This window comes from Bison bison, unplaced genomic scaffold (genome assembly GCF_000754665.1).
Source record: "Bison bison bison isolate TAMUID 2011002044 unplaced genomic scaffold, Bison_UMD1.0 scf7180017864062, whole genome shotgun sequence".
NCBI classification, from domain to species: Eukaryota; Metazoa; Chordata; class Mammalia; order Artiodactyla; family Bovidae; genus Bison; species Bison bison.
Genome location: NW_011494634.1, coordinates 716,956 through 740,065, shown reverse-complemented (window position 1 = coordinate 740,065; position 23,110 = coordinate 716,956). Strand labels below are relative to the sequence as shown.

General features: G+C 36.8%; 1 protein-coding gene and 1 pseudogene across 1 annotated transcript; both read left to right on the top strand.

Moving 5' to 3' along the window:
* The first annotated feature begins 357 nt into the window (after window positions 1–357).
* On the top strand, window positions 358–1,330 carry LOC104985887 (olfactory receptor 9K2-like). Its single transcript, XM_010836280.1, has one exon. The coding sequence runs from the start codon at window positions 358–360 to the stop codon at window positions 1,297–1,299; it is 942 nt and encodes a 313-aa protein (XP_010834582.1). The 3' UTR covers window positions 1,300–1,330.
* Window positions 1,331–15,445: 14,115 nt separating this feature from the next.
* On the top strand, window positions 15,446–22,853 carry LOC104985934 (annotated as a pseudogene).
* Window positions 22,854–23,110: the final 257 nt, after the last annotated feature.

Sequence of the window (23,110 nt, the reverse complement as noted above, 5' to 3'; positions counted from 1 at the left end):
TGGAAGTGTCTTTTTCTTAGTACAAGCTTATCAGATTTTAGTATTTTGAAATCACAGATGACATCTCACAAAATATCTCGTTTGATAAACTCTGTTGTGTTGAAATTAACACTAGGCTTGATTTCAAAATATTTCATCTTGAGTCTAAATTCCATTTTTAACCAGCTGTGTTACCTCAGGCAACTCAAACTCTCTCTCATATTTCTTTTGTCATATGTGTAAGCTTAGTAGAATAATTGATATGAAAATATTATGTCAATTATAAAGTATTTTTAGATGCAAAGTGTTATTTGTGATACTAGCTAAAGAGTAGAAACTTTGCTGACTTTCTCTTATGCCTTTAAGCAGAAGTTTGCCATGGGTGACAAGGGAGGAGACAACCATTCAGAAGTGACTGACTTCATTCTTGTAGGCATCAGGGTCCGTCCAGAGCTCCATAGTCTCCTTTTCCTACTTTTCCTGATTGTTTATTGGATGGTCCTTCTGGGGAACCTTAGCATGATTGGCATCATTGTGACTGATCCCCGGCTGAACACACCAATGTATTTCTTCCTAGGCAATCTCTCCATCATTGACCTCTCCTACTCCACTGTTATTGTACCCAAAGCCATGGTCAACATCCTGTCTCAGAAAAAGACCATATCCTTTGCAGGTTGTGTGGCTCAGCTGTTTCTTTATGCACTTTTCATGGTAACAGAGGCCTTTGTCTTAGCAGCTATGGCTTATGACCGCTTCATTGCCATCTGCAACCCACTTCTCTATACTGTCCGCATGTCAAGAAGTCTCTGTATCCAGCTGGTGGCTGGTTCTTATCTCTGTGGCTGGGTCAGTTCCATCCTTCAAATCAGTGTAACATTTTCAATGTCTTTCTGTGCCTCTCGAGTCATTGATCACTTCTACTGTGATTCAAACCCAATTGAGAAGATCTCATGTTCCAATGTCTTTATTAATAAGATGGTGTCACTTAGTTTGGCTATTCTTATTATTTTGCCCACGATAGTTGTTATTGTAGTCTCTTACATGTATATTGTGTCCACAGTTTTAAAGATCCGCTCCAGTGAAGGAAGGAAGAAAGCCTTCTCCACTTGCAGCTCTCATCTGGGGGTTGTAAGTTTGCTTTATGGCACTGTCTCCTTTGTGTATCTCACACCACCAAGTAACCCAGAACTTCGTAAAGTGGCCTCAGTATGTTACATTTTATTCACACCTATGCTGAACCCTTTAATCTACTCTCTAAGAAATAAGGATGTTAAAGATGCGATGAGAAAAGTCGTATGGAAGAAAAAAGTTTTACTCTAAATATGCTTCCACTTTTACTTTTTCTTGCATCCTTTGATTTTGTTCTCCAAATCTTCTAGACTTATGCATTTAAAGCTCAAGTTGTTTCTCAAACCAGAGCAAAACCAAAAACCTTAACAGTTTTATTCAACAGCATTAATAATATCCTATAAAAATTCTACAAATTCACTTTTCACTATTTACTTTTCACTTTTCCACAAGGTAACGTTAAATCTGAAAGTTTTGGACAGCCATGAAAATTTATTGCATTTCTACAAAGAGATATATTTTTCACTCTCCAGGCAATAATATATATGTAAATGGAGAAGAAAAAAAATTATTGTTTCTCTTGCAAGTATGCCTAAGTAAAATTTAGAAAATATCTAAGTATAAGGATTTATTTGGAAACTGTGTGACCCAACTGTTTTATATGCAAATAACTATAAATGCTAGTGTTGTGTTTTGTTTTTAACGTCATGCCAAAGATGTGAGGACATGCGTATATGATGAAAGGAAAAAGGAAAGGTTACATAAACAGTGGCTTTTGTTGAAGTAAATAGGGGCCAAATAAAAATGAACATGGGAAGATTGCATTCATTTGGTTTAAATTATGATATTTGTTTGGTTTTCCTTGAATGGCATGGTCATCCTACTTTTCTCCCATATGATGAGAATATTTTATGATATTTATGATGTTTTACAGCTCATTCCTCTATCTTTTGGGTAATACAAATTATTGGTAGTGAATATGCTATTGATGGGGGGCTTCCCAGATGGTGTTAGTGGTAAAGAATCCACCTGCCAATGCAGGAGATGCAAGAGATGTGGGTTTGATGCCTGGGTCAGGAAGATCCCCTGGAGTAGGAAATGGCAACCCATTCCAGTATTCTTGCCTGGAAAATCTTATGGACAGAGGAGCCTGGCAGGTTACAGTCCATGGAGCCACAAAGAGTCAGACTTAACTGAGTGACTGAACACACACACACACACATGCACACACATGATTAATGAAAACACTCAGTAGAAATAAAGTCAGTTTGAAAATCTCAGTTAAAAATATCTTAAGCCTTTATAATAAGCTCTACAGATAGTTGGGTTATATGTAAATGTACATACATGTTTGTGTGCATGCATGTGTGTATTTGTGTATGAATATGTTTGGGTTATTTGAATATGGGGTAGTTTTAAAATGTGATTAGTTCTAAATATCCGATGTCAGTTGAGAAGGGAAGGTGGGTTAAAGCAGGTTTGATAGGTATTAAATTTAGGAAGCCAAGTTCTAGAGAAAGTTGTGCCAGAGTTAACATTTTTACAGTTGATGTAAGTAATGCTTTAGCTAAGAAATTATAATGCCTAAGTCAGGACAACATTAAATTCTAGGCAAGAGCTAATCCTAAGAAATAAAATATAATTATGAGTTTTGTCCGTACACTTGGCATTGAGAAAACCTAAAATATAGGTCTTAGATAAGGTCTTCTGGTTTTCTGCTTTTAAGATAGCAAAACCTCCTTGGATGAATGCACAAAGGCAAACATCTTCATGGGTTAATGTTGATTAGGGTAAGAGATTTGAGAAATGAATATTCTTATTGAATAGACAAAGTGAGAAGCTAAGTGACTTAATAAATCAAGGTTATATTTATCTTTCTCCCTAAACTGATAAATCTACCATTCTCTTGATGTTCAGATGCTGCCATTTTCCTTGATATTCAGAAAAATATCATTTAAGAGGGAAATGTGAATTCACATCAGCTTGGGAAACTGATCTTTGGCATTGATTATTATAAGTCTGGAAAATACCCTTTTTAGGTTTCAGTTTTACTTATTTCCACTGTATATCTGATACCCTAGAATGTCACTCTTTGATGTATCTAACAAGTGTGCGTGATTAAAGACTATTTGGAAAAGGCAACAAAATACTGACTAACAATAAGGCCTAGATTAATTTGCTTTAGATTTTAGTCTGGTGGATTATATTTTTCATTTTTCAGCTATAACATTACAGTATTCCAATGTCTAACCTTCAAAGTGGCATTGCTTAAACCATGCCAGATGTTGGAAGAAATCTGGGAAAGATGAAAATCAAGGCAGAATGCTTTCAAAGGTGTTAAGTTAAACTCTCCCTTACTTTCTTCTAATTGTCATAAACATTATTCTTGGTAAAATTTTTTTCTGGTTTCACAGGCCTTATATGAAAAGTAGTGCCTAATTTATATCTCTCTCATTATGTGTGCCATCAAGATTCCATCAGAACCACCTGATATCGTATCAACCTTTCCTTGGCCTTTATTGACGAAGTGTTTCCTTTTTCAATGTTGCATGGATTATGAAACACCATCACATTCCAAGGGAGTCTGAAAATTGTATTCTCCATCATGTACATCATAAGTCATTACTTTGAGGGAACTTTAAGTCTGTATTCACACGGAGAAGTTTCTCAATAGTGATATGATCTTGAGAGGCAGAAGGTTGCATTAGATGTCTCAAACACTCTCCTCCGCAATGCACTGTCTCTTCTTCCCGGTTACAAGTTTTGGGACATGCGCATATATTGATTGTCCTATAATTCTATGTGTTACATTTTGTCTTTAAATTTTTTGGATTGCTAATGTTTACCTAATGCTTAGTGCATTGAACTTTGGTGAGGACATTTATAATAATATTTTCTATTGCCAGACTGCTAAGATTATCCAACTCAGATAATTTCAAATGATAATTCAAATATTCATAAATATAAGTTAAAATTACTAAATTAAACATCTGTTGGACGAGCACCCAAAGCATGCTCCATTTGTTTTCCTTAGGATAGTTTTAACTCTTATTATGAGGTTTAAATTGTTGTAGTAATTGGAGTAGCTGAACTGATTAGATATTGCAAAAATGTTGAAATTTGAATTGATATTGGACTGTTACTCTTGTGAATTGAGTATATGTCACTTTATCCTATCCCATAATACCAGTATAAGTCATAAAATCAATAAAAATTCTTGAGTGTGTGAACGCTATTATATAATTTCGGACAAAGCTTCTTACTGTTAAGGGCTGGGCAGGGAGGGAGGGGAAGAAGAGGGAAAGGATGGGATCAGAAAGAAGCAAGGTATCCTGAAACTTAAAAAGGAATCCATTTCAATCATTTCTTTTTTCTTTTTAACTTGAAGTACAGATTTAATTTTCTTTTTAAAAAATATTCTTTTTCAAATTATTTTCCCATTTAGGTTACTACATAATACTGAACACAGTTCCCTGTACCAAACAAGTAGGTCCTTGTTGGTTATCTGTTTTAAATATAGAAGTGTGTCCATCCCAAATTCCCAATCTATCCCTCCCACTCTCTTTCCCTAATCCTTCCCCTCTTGTGACAATAAGTTCTAAGTCTGTGAGTCTGTTTCAGTTTTGTAAATAAGTTCATTTGCATTCTATTGTTTTTTTAAGATTCAGCATATAAGTGATAGCTCATGTGGCTTTATATCATCGAAACAAACAGCCCAATCAAAAAATGGGCAGAAGCATATGTACACCTATGGCTGATTCATGTTGCTCTTTGACAGAAAACAACAAAATTCTATAAAGCAACTATCCTTCAATTAAAAATTAAATACAATTTTAAACAATGGACAGAAAACCTATACAGACATTTCTCCAAACAAGACATACTGAAGGTCAACATCATTTCTTAACTATTATAATACTGTTAAAAAAAATAAAACAAGACAACTGCCCCCCCCCAACTTTAATCAAAGACTAAATTTGGCTTAAAACTTGACATTCAGAAAACTAGATCATGGCATCTGGCCCCATCACTTCATGGCAAATTGTTGGGGAAACAATGGAAACAGTGACCGACTTTATTTTTTTGGGCTCCAAAAATCACTGCAGATGGTGACTACAGCCATGAAATTAAAAGATGCTTGTTCCTTGGAAGAAAAGCTATGACCAACCTAGACAGCATATTGAAAAGCAGAGACTTGACTTTGCCAAAAAAGGTCCATCTAGTGAAAGCTATGGTTTTTCCAGTAGTCATGTATGGATGGAAGAATTGTATCATAAAGAAGGCTGAATGCCAACGAATTAATGCTTTTGAACTGTGGTGTTGAAGAAGACTCTTGAGAGTCCCTTGGACAGCAAGGAGATCCAGTCAATCTTAAAGGAAATCAGTCCTGAATATTCACTGGAAGAACTGATGCTGAAGCTGAAACTCCAATACTTTAGCCACCTTATGAGAAGAACTGACTTATTGGAAAAGACCTTGATGCTGGGAAAGATTGAAGGCTAAAGGAGAAGGGGATGACAGAGGATGAGATGGTTGGATGGCATCACCGACTCAATGGACATGAGTAAGCTCTGGGAGTTGGTGATGGACAGGGAAGCCTGGCGTGCTGCAGTCCATGGGATCTCAAAGAGTTGGACACGACTAAATGACTGAACTGAACTGAATTTTAATAGTTCTTACTTTTACTGAATATGACTTCTAGATTTTGGAAGTAGTTTTTTTTTTTTTTTCCTTATCAGTGTGGAAACATTTACTCACATTGTTTGGCATTGTGATGATTGGTATTGGGTTTCCCAATTGCATGTCTAATACTTGGGTGTCTTTAGTGGCAACCTACATAAATGAACTTTGGATAATTTAAGCAAAAGATAAATAATTAGACACATACATTTTTTATTTTTATTTTTGCTCCAGCTGCATATACACAATGAGAGGGCTGGAGAGGGTGAGTCCCTTGGCAGCATTCTAGGAAGTTAGAATGTGAAAAATAGGCAAGAGTCTTCAAGTAGGATTCAAACTTGTCAAATGTCACACTATTAGAAAGTTTTACTTCAAAAATTTCAAGTTCTTTGTTCCTCTGCTGGATAGTTCTGAGACAGGATCTAATAAATAGCTCTGTTGTTGTTGCTGTTATTGTTGTTAATCATTAAGTCTTGTTCGACCCTTTCATGATCCCATGGACTATAGTACTCCTGGCTCCTCAGTCCATGGAATTTTCCAGGCAAGAATAGTAGAGTGGGTTGCCATTTCCTTCTCCAAGGGATCTTCCTGACCCAGGGATGGAACCCATGTCTCCTGCATTAGCAGGTGGATCCTTTACCACTTAGACACCAGGGAAGCCCAAGAAATAGCTCTATAACTCCAATGTTTGGAGTGTTCTCCAAACATTTTCTTCAGTGTTCAGTCATTTGAAAATTAGTCATCAAAACATTTGGAAGGTTTTGGAAGGATTTCAGTTCACATCTTATTCAAGAGTGAATTCAGTGATTTCAGTTCACATCTTATTCACATCTTCATTCCACTGACTCTCTGTGACTCAACTCAAGTCTAAGAGTTGGGAGATGGGCATTATCTGAATCGTGGTAGCTCAGGTCAACTTTTGATCTTATCCAATGCCTCTCTCTTTTTGTCTCTCTGTCTTTTGCTCTCTCTAAAGAGGGTCCACTTATTTTATTCCTAGATAACTTATGATTAGCTACCCCTAGGTGGATATTACTATACCACATTCATTTTTGAACTAATAAGTTGCTACTATTATGTTAACCAAATCTTTCTTTGCTCTCTCAGTCTGAAGCCATAATCTGAACACTCTCACTCCTCGATTCTCACTGATATTAGAAAGGCCACTTTCACCTTAATGTCTGCCACCAATATCCTTAGAGAGAAGTATCACAGCTGCTTTTAAAATTTCTGGCTGTTTGCTTTGTCATTGGTAAAGGAACACCTGGGGGCACCTAGCCAGTAGTGCCACTCTAGCACTACTGTCTCCTAAAGATATTAAATTTCCTTTTCTATACTTTTCCCAAAGTGTTTCTAGTGTCTTAATTTCATTTAATATCTGGTATTAGTTAATAAATTACACTTGTCATCTCAACCAAACATTAGACTTCAAATTATTTACATTAGCTAGCACACTAATTGTCAAATATTGGTTGAGTAAGAATTCTGTCAAGTATCTCCCTCCCTCTCAAGTAAAGGAGCCCTAAAATTCATTCACCTCAAAGCACTTTTGCCAATATGTATCCAAAAAATATTCAAAATTTTAAGCCAGTCTTATACAAATTCTCTATCTGCCTTGGGACAGTATTCATGTTCTTGCACTAATAAGTGAGCTCATAGAATGAAAATGAGGAGTGGAAAGGGGAACTGTAGCTTCTTCCTTCAAGGAAACTTCTTCAGATAAAGGAGTAGCAGCATCTTAAATTGAGCAGGGAATAACTCTTAGGGAGGTAGGTCTGCTTCCTTCTGCAAAGGTGGTTGAGGTAGCTTCCAAAATGTCAGAATTTTCAAATGTTTTGAGTAATGTTACAAACCAGGACTCTTGTCTGGAAAACCCCATGGACAGAGGAGTATGTTAGGCTACAGTCCATGGAGTCACAAGAGCCGGACTTGACTGAGCAACTTCACTTTCACAAACCAGGAATCTTCAGTTAATTTTATGAGAGAAATTGAAGGGATGAATAAACATGTTTTGTGTCCGGCAAGCCAAAAATTGATACTGTGGATTTAGCTTTCAGCAGTTTCATCTCTGCAGATGTTAACTATAGGACATTATCTTGTTATGGTGACAAGTACCCTATAGAAACAGAATTTAAAGATCTGAGCTCAATTTTTGCTTTAATTTGTCAGAAGTACTAACAGCATGTTGCAGTCTTTGAATTACCCAAGCCATAATTACAATTCAGTTGGTCACACTATTGGTCCATCAGATTCTTGCTTTCATTGGGTATATGGTTGCTCAGTCATTACTGACTCTTTGCAACCCCATGGACTGCAGCATGCCAGGCTTCCCTGTCCATCACCAACTCCTGGAGCTTACTAAAACTCATGTCCATCGAGTCAGTGGTGCCAAGCAACCATCTCACTCTCCGTCGTCCTTCTTCCACCTTCAATCTTTCCCAGCATCAGAGTCTTTTCCAATGAGTCAGTTCTTCTCATCAGGTGGCTAAAGTATTGGAGTTTCAGCTTCAGCATCAGTTCTTCCAAGGAATATTCAGAACTGATTTCCTTTAGGATTGACTGGTTGGATCTCCTTGCAGTCCAAGGGACTCTCAAGAGTCTTCTCCAACACCACAGTTCAAAGCATCAATTCTTCAGCACTCAGTCTTCTTTATGGTCCAACTCTCACATCCATACCTGACTACTGGAAAAACCTTAGCTTTGACTAGACAGACCTTTGTTGACAAATAATGTCTCTGCTTTTTAATATGCTGTCTAGATTGGTCAGAGCTTTTTTCCAAGGAGCAAGCATCTTTTAATTTCATGGCTGCAGTCACCACCTGCAGTGATCTTGGAGCCCCCCAAAATGAAGTCTGCCACTGTTTCTATTGTTTCCCCATCTGTTTGCCATGAAGTGATGGGGCCAGATGCCATGATCTTCGTTTTCTGAATGTTGAGTTTTAAGCCAACTTTTTCACTCTCCTCTTTCACTTTCATCAAGAAGCTCTTTAGTTCTTGTTTGCTTTCTGCCATAAGGGTGGTGTCATCTGCGTATGTGAGGAAATTGATATTTCTCCCAGCAATCGTGATTCAAGCTTATGCTTCATCCAGCCAGGCATTTCACATGATGTACTCTGCATATAAGTTAAATAATCAGGGTGAAAATATGCATCCTTGACATACTACTTTCCAGATTTGGAATCAGTCTGCTGTTCCATATTCTGTTCTAACTGTTGTTTCTTTACCTGCCTACAGATTTTCAGGAGGCAAGTCAGGTGGTCTGGTATTCCCATCTCTTTAAGAATTTTCCAGTTTTTTGTATCCACACATTCAAAGACTTTGGCATAGTCAATAAAGCAGAAATAGATATTTTTCTGGAACTCTTTTGCTTTTTCCATGATCCAGCGGATGTTGGCAATTGATCCGTGGTTCCTTTGTCTTTTCTAAAACCAGCTTGAACATCTGGAATTTCACAGTTCATGTATTGTTGAAGCCTGGCTTGGAGAAGTTTGAGCATTACTTTGCTAGCATGTGAGATCAGTGCAATTGTGTGGTACTTTGAACATTCTTTGGCATTGCCTTTCTTTGGGATTGAAATGAAAACTGACCATTTCCAGTCCTGTGGCCACTGTTTGAGTTTTCCAAATTGCTGGCATATTGAGTGCAACACTTTCACATCATTATCTTTTAGGATTTGAAACAGCTCAACTGGAATTCCATCATATACAGTAGCTTTGTTCATAGTGATGCTTCCTAATGCCCACTTGATTTTGCATTCCAGGATGTCTGGCTCTAGGTGAGTGATCACACCATCATGATTATCTAGATCATGAATATCTTTTTTGTATAATTCTTTTATGTATTCTTGCTCCCTCTTCTTAATATCACATTAAAACCACATTATAAAAAGTTAATCAGCATGAAAAAGCAGAAAGCTGCCTCCCAGATGAAGGTACAGAAACCCCAGAAAAACAACTAAATGAAGTAGAGATAGGCAACCTTCCAGAAAAAGAATTCAGAATAATGATAGTGAATATGATTCAGGTTCTCAGAAAAGGAATGGAGGCAAAGGTTGAGAAGACACAAAAAGTGTTTACCAAAGATCTACAAGACCTAAAGAAGAAGAAAACATAAATGAATAATGCACTAGAAGGAATCCAGAGCAGAATAACTGAGGTGTAAACAGAGATAAATGACCTGAAGGACAGCTTGGTGGAAATCACCGCCTCAGAACAGAATATAGAATAAAGATTTAAAAGATATGAAGATAGCCTAAGAGACCTGAAACAACATTAAAAGCATGAACATTTGCATTATAGGGGCCCCAGAAGGAGAAGAGACAGAGAGAGAGAGAGAGAGAGAGAGAGAGAGAGGGAAGACCTAAGAAAATATTTGAAGAGGTAATAGTGGAAAACTTTCTAACATGGGAAGGGAAATAATCAAGTCTAGGAAACAGAGAAAATCCCAGGCAGGATAAACCAAAGGAAGAATACACCAGGACACATAGTAATCAAACTCAGAAAAACTAAAGACAAAGATAAAATATTAAAACAACAGGGAAAAATGACAACATACAAGGGAACTCTCATCAGGCTGATTTCTTTCTTTCTTTTTTTCAAAATTTATTTATTTTTATTGAAGGCTAATTACTGTACAATATTTTTTTCTTTTTCTTTTCTTTTTAAAATTTACAATATTGTGTTGGTTTTTCCATATATCAAAATGAATCTACACAGGTGTACATGTGTTCCCTATCCTGAACCCTCCTTCCTCCTCCCTCCCCATACCATCTCTCTGGGTCGTCCCAGTGAACCAGCCCCAAGCATCCAGTATCGTATTGTAGTGGGTTTTGCCATACATTGACATGAATCACAGGCTGATTTCTTACCAGAAACTCTACAAGCCAGATGGGAATGGCATGACAATTTAAAGTGATGAAATGAAAGAAACTTACAACCAGGAGTACTCTATGCAGCAAGACTCTTCTTCAGATTTGATGGAGAAATCAAAAGCATTCCAGATAAGCAAAAGCTAAAATAATTCAGCACCACCAAATCAGCTTTACAACAAATGCTAAAGGAACTTCTTTAAGCAGAAGACAAAAAAATGGAAAGCCCTATCCACAGAAAATAAACCACAGACAATTAAGAAAGTGGTAATAGGTAAATAGGATAATTACATTAAATGTAAATGGATTAAATGCACCTATCAAAAGATACAGACTGGCTGACCAGATGAAAACCTGTGCATGTATGCACTTCTGCTTACCACATCCTTCTGCTTGGCCCACCTAATTGTATGTAATTATTTTATACTGTTGGAGAAGGCAATGGCACCCCACTCCAGTACTCTTGCCTGGAAAATCCCATAGATGGAGGAGCCTGGTAGGCTGCAGTCCATGGGGTCCTAAGAGTCGGACATGACTGAGCGACTTCACTTTCACTTTTCACTTTCATGTATTGGAGAAGGAAATGGTAACCCACTCCAGTGTTCTTGCCTGGAGAGTCCCAGGGACAGGGGAGCCTAGTGGGCTGCCATCTATGGGGTTGCGCAGAGTCGGACACTACTGAAGTGACTTAGCATTAGCATTAACATTTTATACCGTTAGGCTGATTATGTTTCCTTCATGGCTTGCAATTAAAATTATCTTTTATTTTTTGTCTGGTTATTGATTGTGAAAACTGATCAACATCTTTTACTACTGTCCCGACCCAGGGATCGAACCCAGTCTCCTGCATTGTAGACAGAGGCTTTACCATCTGAGCCATCAGGGAAGCCCGTTTTTGTAACTATTACCCACTTAATACCACAGTATCATGACTGGTCAACAGAAAAATTATAATATTCTATATCACCAAAACTACCATTGAATAGAAAAATCTGTAATTGCTTTTTAAAATCCAAATGCATATCAGACTTATCTTGGAATTTTTTAAAAAATACAAATGCCCAGGTATTGCTTATTGTTATTATTATTATTTTTGGCCAGAGCTCCAGCTATGTTTCTAATGAGCAACCATGTTAAAAACAACTGGGCTATGTGAGGATATTTTACTTTTATCAAGTTTGTTTCACTTTTTTTAAAAAATTTTTATTTAATTTAAAAACTTTACATAATTGTATTAGTTTTGCCAAATATCAAAATGAATCTACCACAGGTATACACGTGTTCCCCATCCTGAACCCTCCTCCCTCCTCCCTCCCCATACCATCCCTCTGGGTCGTCCCAGTGCACTAGCCCCAAGCATCCAGTATCGTGCATCGAACCTGGACTGGCATCTCGTTTCATACATGATATTTTACATGTTTCAATGCCATTCTCCCAAATCTTCCCACCCTCTCCCTCTCCCACAGAGTCCATAAGACTGTTCTATACATCACTGTCTCTTTTGCTGTCTCGTTCACAGGGTTATTGTTACCATCTTTCTAAATTCCATATATATGCGTTAGTATACTGTATTGGTGTTTCACTTTTTCTATTTCATATTCAGTGCTCCTATTTCAATTAGGTTATGTTTTCCTATTTCTCCATCTCCTTTTTTATTGATGTTCTTTCTCAAGCCTTTATCAAGTGTAGCAGAAAAGTTTTTGTATACAGATATATAAATAATGTGTACAACATATATATTTTAGAAAATGTATGGATTTTTGCCTAACTAAAATTTTATAACATTTTGATTACATTTGTTTAAATTAGTAAGTAGAATCCTAGACTTCTAATTAAAAAAAAAAGATATGAAACAAGCAGGAAAGGTTTATTGTATAGCTAGGGAACTATAGTCAATACGTTGCAATAACCTATAATGGAGAAAAATATCATCTTTGTATATGTATAACTGAACCACACATACAAAAAAGAATTTTACTTTTTAAAATGTAGTAATGCTTATCTTTTTGCCAGTTTTTCTAAATGGCCTACAGACTTTTAATAACACATGAGATACAAGATTCTAATTACATTTATGTAGGATATGATTCAGAGAAGGCAATGACTACCCACTCCAGTACTCTTGCCTGGAAAATCCCATGGACGGAGGAGCCTGGTAGGCTGCAGTCCATGGGGTCGGGAAGAGTCGGACCTACTGAGCTACTTCAGTTACACTTCTCACTTTCATGTATTGGAGAAGGAAATGGCAACCCACTTCAGTGTTCTTGCCTGGAGAATCCAGGGGCGGTGGAGTCTGGTGGGCTGCCGTCTATGGGTCACACAGAGTCGAACATGACTGAAGCGACTTAGCAGCAGCATCAGGATATGATTAATATAAATTAATTCCACAAATATATATTATATTAAATTATTGATGACATCCTTCAGAATGCTCCTATTCTTGTTTTTTTCTACAGTTGATAAAATATTCTTAGAGAAATATTAATATGTCTCATTATGATTATATATTTTTGTTCTTTTTTCTTATGTTTCTCCTGTTTTTGCTTTATGAATCTTTGTTTTTTTGTTGTCAAGGGGTCTAATGGTTTATGATGTCTATCTTTGTGAATTGCACCTTTTATCATTAAAAACATTCATCTTTGTTTCATTTAAAATAAGTAAAGTTAATAAAAATTATAAGTAAAATACTCAGAACATAATAATTTATTAGTATGAGACAAGACAGCAAAGAAGGTGTGTCTCATCATTTTAAAACTGAATGATATGTGTGGTGATGGTACAAACACATAAAAAGTAAAGGAGCTCTTAGCAAGCCAGGAATAGAGAATTTCCTTAACTTGAAAAGTAACAGCTACCAAAAATCTAGAGCTAAGATCATATTTAAGGTGAGAAGCAGAAGCTTTCCTGATAAAATTAGGAACAAAGCAAGGAAGTCCCCATTGCAAAACCTTTTCAACCTTCAACTACAGTTGAAGTCTTAGCTAAGGCAATAGACAAGAAAAGAAAGTGTTATGGGCTGAATTATGTTTTTCAGAATTAATATGTTGAAGACCTAACCCTGGCATTATAGTGTATGACTATAGAGCTTATCCTTGAACAACATTAGTTTTAAATGTGCAGATTCACTTGCACACAAATTGGTTTTAATAAATGTATTAGAAGTTGTTTTTGAATATTTGCAACAATTTGAAAAAACTTACAGATGAACTATGTAGCCTAGAAATATTGAAAATAATTAAGAAAAATTAGGTATGTCATGATTGCATAAAATATATATAGATACTACTCTAGACCATACCTGGCACTATTTTCAGTTGAGAGAAATTTAAAAAATGTAACATTGCAGTGTTAAATAATAATTACAGGAAATTGATTGTAGTACATATCGTACTACTATAATATATTTGTAGTTACCTCCTGTTGCTATTGTGGTGAGCTCAAGTGATGTGAGTATCCACTTAAAACACTACAGGACACTAATAATCTCTATGTGAGCTATTAACCTTTCCAATAAACTGTGCACCACAATAAAAAGTGATCTCTCCCAGTTCTTGTAAAATTTTCATTATGTTTAGTGCAATACCTTAAATAACAACATCTCAGGACTCCTATGAAGTGCCACTAATGGTGCAGGAAGTGCTCCTAAGAAGCAGAGAATAGTCATGACCTTACATGAAAAAGTTGAATTGCTAGGTATCTACTGAAGGTTGAGGTCTACAGCTATGGTTGCCTTCCATTTTAAGATGAATGAATCCAGTGTAAGGACTTTTTTTTTTTTTAAAGAATTTGTGAAGCTGTAGCTTGCTGTGGCTACAGCAGTAGGTATGAAAATTTTGTGAATAGTTTATGTCATATTAAAAATGCATATTTTACTGAGTGCAGGATTGCCAGGAGAAAGACATAACTATATATTCTAATATGATTTGAGAAAAAGTAAAGTTATATGCCAATGTAAAACAAAAGCAAGGTGAAGGACTAAAACTGGAGAATTTGATGAAAGCAAAGGATGGTTTGATAATTTTAGAAAGAGGTTTGGCTTAAGAAGTGTCAAGAAAATTGGGGAAGCAGCTTCTATTGATCAAGAGGTAGCAGATGAGCTCCCAAATGCCAGTAAGAAAATCATTGAGGGGAGAGGATATCTGGCTGAACCAGTTTTTTTTTTTTTATTTTTTTTTTATTTTTAAAAACCAGTTTTTAATGCCAAAAAAAAAAGTGCCCTATTCATTGAAGAAACTGTCACAGAGGATACTTATTAGAAGGGGAAGGAAGTGAGCCCCAGGATTCAAGGCAGAAATGGATAGGCTTACCCTACTGTTTTGTGCAAATGTGTTTAGGTTTATGATCAAGAATGTCCTTATCTGTAAAACTATTAATCCCCAAATTTTAAAGGGAAAAGATAAATTGCAGCTGCCAGTCTCTTTTTGTAAAGCAAGAAAGACTAGACAAGTAACCTCTTTCTCCTGACTTGGTTCCACTGATGCTTTTGGAAGCACCTTGCAGGAGAGGTCTGTCTTAAATTTTTTTTTTTTTAAATACTGTACCATGTCCCTGGCCACCCAGAACCCCATGAGTTAAACACCAAAGGTGTCTACTTGTCCCCTGAACACAACATCTCTAATTCAGCCCCTAGATCAGGGGGTGTAAGGATCTTTAAAGCTCATTACACATGATAATTTAGGGAAAGATTTTCAGTGGTTTGGAAGAGAAACCTGGTAGAGAGATCATGAGAGTCTGAAAGGATTATACCATTGAAGATGCCATCATTGTTATAGAAAATCTGTGAAAGCCACCAATCCTGAAACAGTAAAGTCCTGCTGAAGAACTGGTTCAAGATGCTGTGCATGACTTCACATGGTTTACAACAGAGCCAATCAAGAAAATCATGAAGATATTGAAGATATGACAAAAAAGGTGGTGAAGTGGGTAAAGTGTTTCAAGATACGGATGTTGGAAAAATTCAAGAACTGATAAATACCACAACAAAAGAATTAACAGAAGAGTTGATGGAGATGAGTGGCTCTCAATCAGTGCCAGATGACTAGGAAGGAGATACAGAAGAAGCAGTGCCAGAGACAAGTGACATTAGGCAATTTGGCAGAAGGACTCCAATTATTAAAGACTGCGTTTGATTTCTTTCATGACATGAACCCTTCTACTATTGGGTTGACCAAAAATTTCATTTGGGTTTTTCTGTACTCTGTTATGAAAACCTGAATAAACTTTTTGTCAATGCAATACACTGTGTATTACAGTATGGTACAGTATTGGTGGGCTTCCCAGGTGTCTCAGTGGTAAAGAATCTGCCTGACAATGCAGGAGATTCAAGAGACGCAAGTTTGATCCCTCAGTTGAGAAGATTCCCTATAGTAGGAAATGGCAACTCACTCCAGTATTCTTTCCTGGAGAATCCCATGGATGGAGGAGCCTGGCAGGTGACAGTCTAGGGGTTGCAAATAACTGTACCTGACTCAGTTAATGAGCATGCATGCATTGTATGTGTGGGTCACTCTCCAATAATTAGAGAAACTACATGAGAACATCATAGGTAGGTGGGTTTTTAAAAAAAATAACAATGTTTCTAATGCTGTATTGTGAATATGACTATAATACTCTATGTAATAAAAGTTTATAATGATTCATTCATTAATTGTGTAGGTTGCACTACCATGAAGCAACTAAATTGAGTACACAGTCTCATAAATCAATCATATTGCTACTTCTTCATTATCAATACAAGAATCCTTATACCAGTAAATAAATATGAATTTCTTTTTCTCATCATTTCATTTTTATATCTTTTTATATTTTCATTTTTGATGTCTAGTGTTAGCAATATGTATAATATATACAATATTTTGTATTATGTAAGATGTACTGATATAGGCACTGATAGATGATTTGACAGATGGTCTTGCCCCTTGGAAGAAAACCTATGACAAACGTAGACAGTGTATTAAAAACCAGAGACATCATTCACTGACAAAAGGCCATATAGTCAAAGCTATGGTTTTTCGAGTAGTCATGTATGGATGTGAGAGTTGGACCATAAAGAAGACTGAGTGCTGAAGAATTGATGCTTTTGAATTGTGGTGTTGGTGAAGACTCTTGAGAGTCCCTTGGACTACAAGGAGATCAAACCAACCAATCCTAAAGGAAATCAACTCTGAGTATTCATTGGAAGGACTGATACTGAAGCCGAGGCTCCAATACTTTGGACACCTACTGTGAAGAGCTGACTTATGGAAAAGACCTTGATGCTGGGAAAGATTGAAGACAGGAGGAAAAGTGGGTGACAGAGGATGATATGGTTGGATGACATCATTGACTCAATGGACATGAGTTTAAGCAAAATCCAGGAGACAGTGAATGACAGGGAAGCCTGGTGTGCTGCAGTCCATGGGGTCACAAAGAGTTGGACAAGACTGAGTGACTGAACAACAACATTTGTTGACTGTAAGATTCACTACTCAGGAATTGCCTCCAGTAATTCTTGTTGTATCATTTTCTAAAAATTCTGGGACATATATTATTCTACATTCTAATCTAATTAAATTTGTCCTTTTGGTGGACAATATCCACATATATGAATGATGCATATAAATCAACAATATAAAACCAAACAACCCGAATAAAAAATGGGCAAAGAGACACACAGAAGGATTTGTGGACACAGAGGATGAAGGAGAGGAAGACAAACTGAGAGAGTAGAGTTGACATATATACTCTATCATGTGTAAAATAGCTAGCTAGTGGAAAGTGGCTGTTTAGCACAGGGAACCCAGGTCCATGCTGAGAGGGCTGGGATGGTGGGGGTGGGAGAGAGGTCTTAGAAGGAGGGGACATATGTGTACTTATAGCTGGTTCATGTTGTACAGCAGAAACCAACACAACATTGTAAAGCCACTATTCTCCAATTAAAAATCATTCTTTAAAAAATGTAAGCTCTAAAGGCTTACTTTTTCTCTGCTTCCATCACTGGTTTTTCTTTTACATTTACAACAGTGTGTGTTTCAACAATAAATGAGTGAAATAAAAAAAGTGGTCAAAAACTTGATTATACATTTTCCCAAAGGAGACAGACATACGGCCAACAGGCTCATGAAAGATGTTCAACATCACAAATTGATGCAAATCAAAGTCACAATGAGATACCACCTCCTGCCTGTTAGAATGGCTATTATCAAAAATGCAAGAAATGACAAGTATTGGTGAGGATGTGGAGAAAAGGAAACAGAGAGTTTCAGTGAGAATACAAATTGGCTTAGCCACTATAAAACTTATGGATATTTCTCAAAATATTAAGAACAGAGCCAGCGTATGATTCAGTCATTCCACTTCTCAGTATTTACCAAAGAATATGAAAGTACTAATTGAAAGTATATATGCACCCTTAGATGGGGAAACAGGGGAAACATTGTCAGACTTTATTTTTTGGGGGGCTCCAAAATCACTGCAGATGGTGACTGCAGCCGTGAAATTAAAAGACGCTTACTCCTTGGAAGGAAAGTTATGACCAACTTAGATAGCATATTCAAAAGCAGAGACATTACTTTGCCAACTAAGGTCTGTCTAGTTAAGGCTATGGTTTTTCCTGTGGTCATGTATGGATGTGAGAGTTGGACTGTGAAGAAAGCTGAGCACCGAAGAATTGATGCTTTTGATCTATGGTGTTGGTGAAGACTCTTGAAAGTCCCCTGAACTGCAAGGAGATCCAACCAGTCCATTCTGAAGGAGTTCAGCCCTGGGATTTTTTTTGGAAGGAATGATGCTGAAGCTGAAACTCCAGTACTTTGGCCACCTCATGCGAAGAGTTGACTCATTGGAAAAGACTCTGATCCTGGGAGGGATTGAGGGCAGGAGGAGAAGGAGACGACAGAGGATGAGATGGCTGGATGGCATCACTGACTCGATGAACGTGAGTCTGAGTGAACTCGGGAGTTGATGATGGACAGGGAGGCCTGGTGTGGTGTGATTCATGGGTTTGAAAGAGTGGACACAACTGAGTGACTGAAATGAACTGAACTGATACACCCTTATGTTCACCACAGTACTATTTACAATAACCAAGATAGAAAAACAACTTAAAGGCCCACTGACAGATGGATAAAGAAGATGCAGTGTATATATAGAATAGAATTATATTCAACCATAAAAAAGATGAAATTTCCAATTGTGATAACACGGATGGACTTCAAGGAAATTATAAATTAGATAGAGAAAGACAAATACTATATGACTTCACTCATATGTGGAATACAAAAAACAAACAAGCAAAAACCAAAATAAGTAAGCAAAGCAAACCAATCAAAAACAAACATGTAGATACAGAGAGAGAATAGTGATTATCAGAGAGAAAGAGGTGGGGGAGTGGAGGGTGAAATGGGTTAAGGAGATCAATTATATCATGATGGAAACTAAACTTTCAGTGGTGAGCACTGTGCAGTGTATACAGAAGTAGAAATATAATGTGTTCATAAAATTTGCATAATATAAACCAGTGTTATCTCAATAAACAATAAATTAAAAAATAATATATCTTGAAATGCAACAGATATAAAAAAATTTTTTTTGGTCTCATTTACAAGGATCATCTTTAAGGCCAGTTTTTTATGCTTGTTCAAACCCAGAGAAGGCATTTCTTAGATGTCTCCTTCTCTACTTCTCTCTGGTAAACTTCTATTTGGTCGACAGTTAGCTCCACACTTTGTTCGATATACAGTTCACTTGGAGCTCTCTGTTACAGTACACTTTTCATTCTAAGCAAAACCTGTGATTCAGTTCTCTATGTGACACCTCTGATTTAGGAGCAGGTTTCTGGGTACGCACAGTAGCCAATGATATTATCGCTCTTGGCACAGAAACTTCATCCTTTGAAATGAGGCTACTTAAATCAGAGCTCCAGTATTCTTGGTGTAACATGACAGAGGTCAAGCTTCTACCCTATGAATGGAGGCTGGATAAAGAAAGAGATCTTCAAGATATTTTAGTCACTCTTGCTTTGAATAGACCTTCTGCATTATTTATACCTTGGGGATATGATATATTTGCTGCCTGATACTCTCAAGGTGATGGGCTTCCCAGGTGGCACTAGTGGTAAAGAACTCATCTGCCAATGCAGGAGATAAAAGAGTGGTTCAATTCCTGGCTTGGGAAGATCCCCCTGGAGGAAGGCACAGCAACCCATTCTAGTAGTCTTGCCTGGAGACTCCCATTGACAGGGGAGGTTGGTGGACTATGGCCCATTGGGTTGCAAACAGGTGGACATGAATAAAGCAACTTAACTCTCAGGGCGATATGATAGCCTTTGTCTGGTACCTAGGGGAAGAGAAATCTGTGTATTTTTTCCTGCACTTGTTTGAGTGGAGGAAAGTTATGCTGTGCTGAGAGAGGAGAGGAAGGAAGTGGGTCCTTGATCAAATAAGTGTGTGTGAATATTTATATTGACTTTATTCACAATATCTGAAATCAGAAAACACCTCAATTGCCCAAGATTTAAGAGTAGCAAAATTTGGTACATATGTAAATGGAATACTCATCAATAAAAAGAATGAGTTACTTATAGATATTACAAAATGAATAAATCTCAAAATCATTTTACTCAGTGAAAGAAACCTGAGAGAAAAGGGTGCATACTATATGCAAGCATATTTATATGCAAAAAAAAATCATATCGCTGGTTACCTGAAAATGGAGTTGGAAGCAGGCATATTTAGAAAAGGGCATGATAAGTCTTTTGGAGGTGATGGAAATGCTCTGTGTCTTGATATGGTGATGGTTTCATTGATGTATAAAACAGGCAAAACTCACAGAAATATATACTCAGTGAATACAGTTTATTTCACACTAATTATTTCTCAATAAAGTGTTTGAGAAAAAATAATGAGTTGAGCTACATTTTTAGATGCAAGGAGTTGTGTTTTAGAACTCTGACTCAGATATGTCTTTTTTTGGATTGATGGTTTTAAAAAAGATGTTTTTGGTCCTTCCCAAAGGATTCTCACTAGAAAAGAGCTCTTGTACGTATGCTGACTCCTATTAGACTCAGGCTGCTTCCACACACTCCCACCCCCAATTTCTTTCTGTTCTTCTTTTCTATTTTAAGTCTGGAGTCCCTATGTTCCTCATGGATCTTGACTCTGGAGTCTAGACATCTTAATAATAAATTTGTACTTCTTTCTTTCCCAGGAGGACTATATCCCAGAAGGCAAAGAAAAGCTCAATGCTGCAATTATAAAAATTTATACTGTTATGCCAAAGCCATTATGAAAACTGTTGCTTTTATTTGAGCAGATTATCAGAGATTCCAGATGACTCAGGACCTCTATTTGGATGTCTAAGACAATCTATTTTTGCTTCCTAAAAGCATTCAAGCCCTAGACAATGCAGAAGAGGAACTACCCTATTGATTGATTCCTCAGACACACTTTGCATAATTACAGAATATAACTCCTGGAAGCATATCAGAGTTAACCAAGCATCACTGGAAAATACACTTTTTTGTCTTCTACAAAGGACAATGACTTTTTCCAACATCAACTACCAAAGGAAAGTTTAGTAGTTTACATAGAGCAGTAAGAAAAATAAGGCTATTTTCTCTAAGGGAAGAATATGAAACTGGGAAAATGAACATGTATTTGGAAATTTTTAGAGGAAAGGGGTTCACTTTATTTTGACATAATGATTTTTAAAATTATTTTTGTAACATAGTCATTAAATTTGTTTACTCTTTCTAAAATTAAAACGATAACAAGACAAAACATCAGAGTTTTGCTGCTTCTTTTTACAGAACATGGCAAATTACCAAACAATATAAGGTAAGAGTAAATTTGAAAGCATGTGAGTTTTTGACAAATAATAAATCACCAACTGACTACTTGTCTATTGAATACTCTGGGAAAAACACTCTCCGTTTTCTAGCTATAAGTGGTTTTAGCTGTAAACTTATTAACATTAGAATGAATTTGATAGGAATAAATCTCAAAAATTCAAGTAATCTGGTCCCTTGGTTCTAGGCAGGATTTTAAAGAAATATAAATAAGATACATTATTTTTCAAAAATATTTTTCAAAAGTATTTTACAACTACTACAGGGTTTCTTTTCACTGTCTAAATAATCTATACTCCTAAGACCCTAACTCCGATCTATTTAAAACCTTGCCCCTTTATAATTATCTTCATATTTAATTTTTGATGGATCTGGTGAATAACAAAATTATATCAAGACAACATCATACCATTTTACTGAAAGTCATCTTTTCCTCACCAAAATATTAAACTTCTTTCATATTTCTTTACCAAAGAAAAAGTTGATAGATATCACACAGTGATTAGAACATGCAACCACTGAGAAGTTACTGACTTCATTCTTGTAGGCTTCAGGGTCCGCCCAGAGCTCCACATTCTCCTCTTCCTGCTTTTTCTGCTTGTCTATGCCATGATCCTTCTAGGGCATGTTGGCATGATGGTCATTATTATAACTGATCCCCGGCTGAACACACCAATGTATTTCTTCCTAGGCAACCTCTCCTTCATCGATCTCGTCTATTCATCTGTTATTGCACCCAAGGTTATGAGCAACTTCTGGTCTTTGAGCTAGTCCATCTCCTATGAAGGCTGTGTGACCCAGCTCTTTCTCTTCACCCTCTTCATTGTGACCGAGGGGTTTCTCCTGGCAGTCATGGCTTATGACCGCTTCATTGCCATCTGCAATCCTCTCCTCTACACTGTCCAGATGTCAACACGTCTCTGTGTTCAGTTGGTGGCTGGTTCCTATTTTTTTGGCTGTATCAGTTCAATTCTTCAGACCAGCATGACATTTACTTTATCCTTTTGTGCTTCTCAGGCCACTGACCACTTTTACTGTGACACTCGCCCACTTCAGAGACTATCTTGTTCTGACCTCTTCATCCTGAGAATGGTTTCTTTCACCTTATCTGGCCTCATTACCTTGCCTACCATCATAGTTATTATTGTTTCTTTTTTGTACATTGTGTCCACAGTTCTAAAGATACCCTCCACCGAAGGGCATAAGAAAGCCTTCTCCACTTGCAGCTCCCACTTGGGAGTCGTGAGTGTACTGTATGGTGCTGTCGTTTTTATGTATCTCACTCCTGACACATCTCCTGAGCTCAGTAAAGTGGCCTCCTTGTGTTACACCCTACTCACTCCCATGTTGAATCCTCTGATTTACTCTCTGAGAAACAAAGATGTCAAAGAAGCTCTAAACAAAATTTTGGAGAAGAAAAGTACTATTCTGTGATTACTATTTCTTTTCCACTAATGAGTGGTGTCTGTTTATTTTGTACTCCTCTGGTCATCAATAAAATTATTCTCCTGAGTATCATAGAGATACTAACAAAAGCTTTTTTTAAGGTAATATATTCTTTCCATATAGTACTTTATTTTCATGTGAGCATTGTCAAATGTAAATGTCTTGGATATTGGAGATGCTCTGGAGATGCTCAGAAGCATTGTCCAAGATGAATCTTCACACTGATCTCAAATAACAGTTTATTT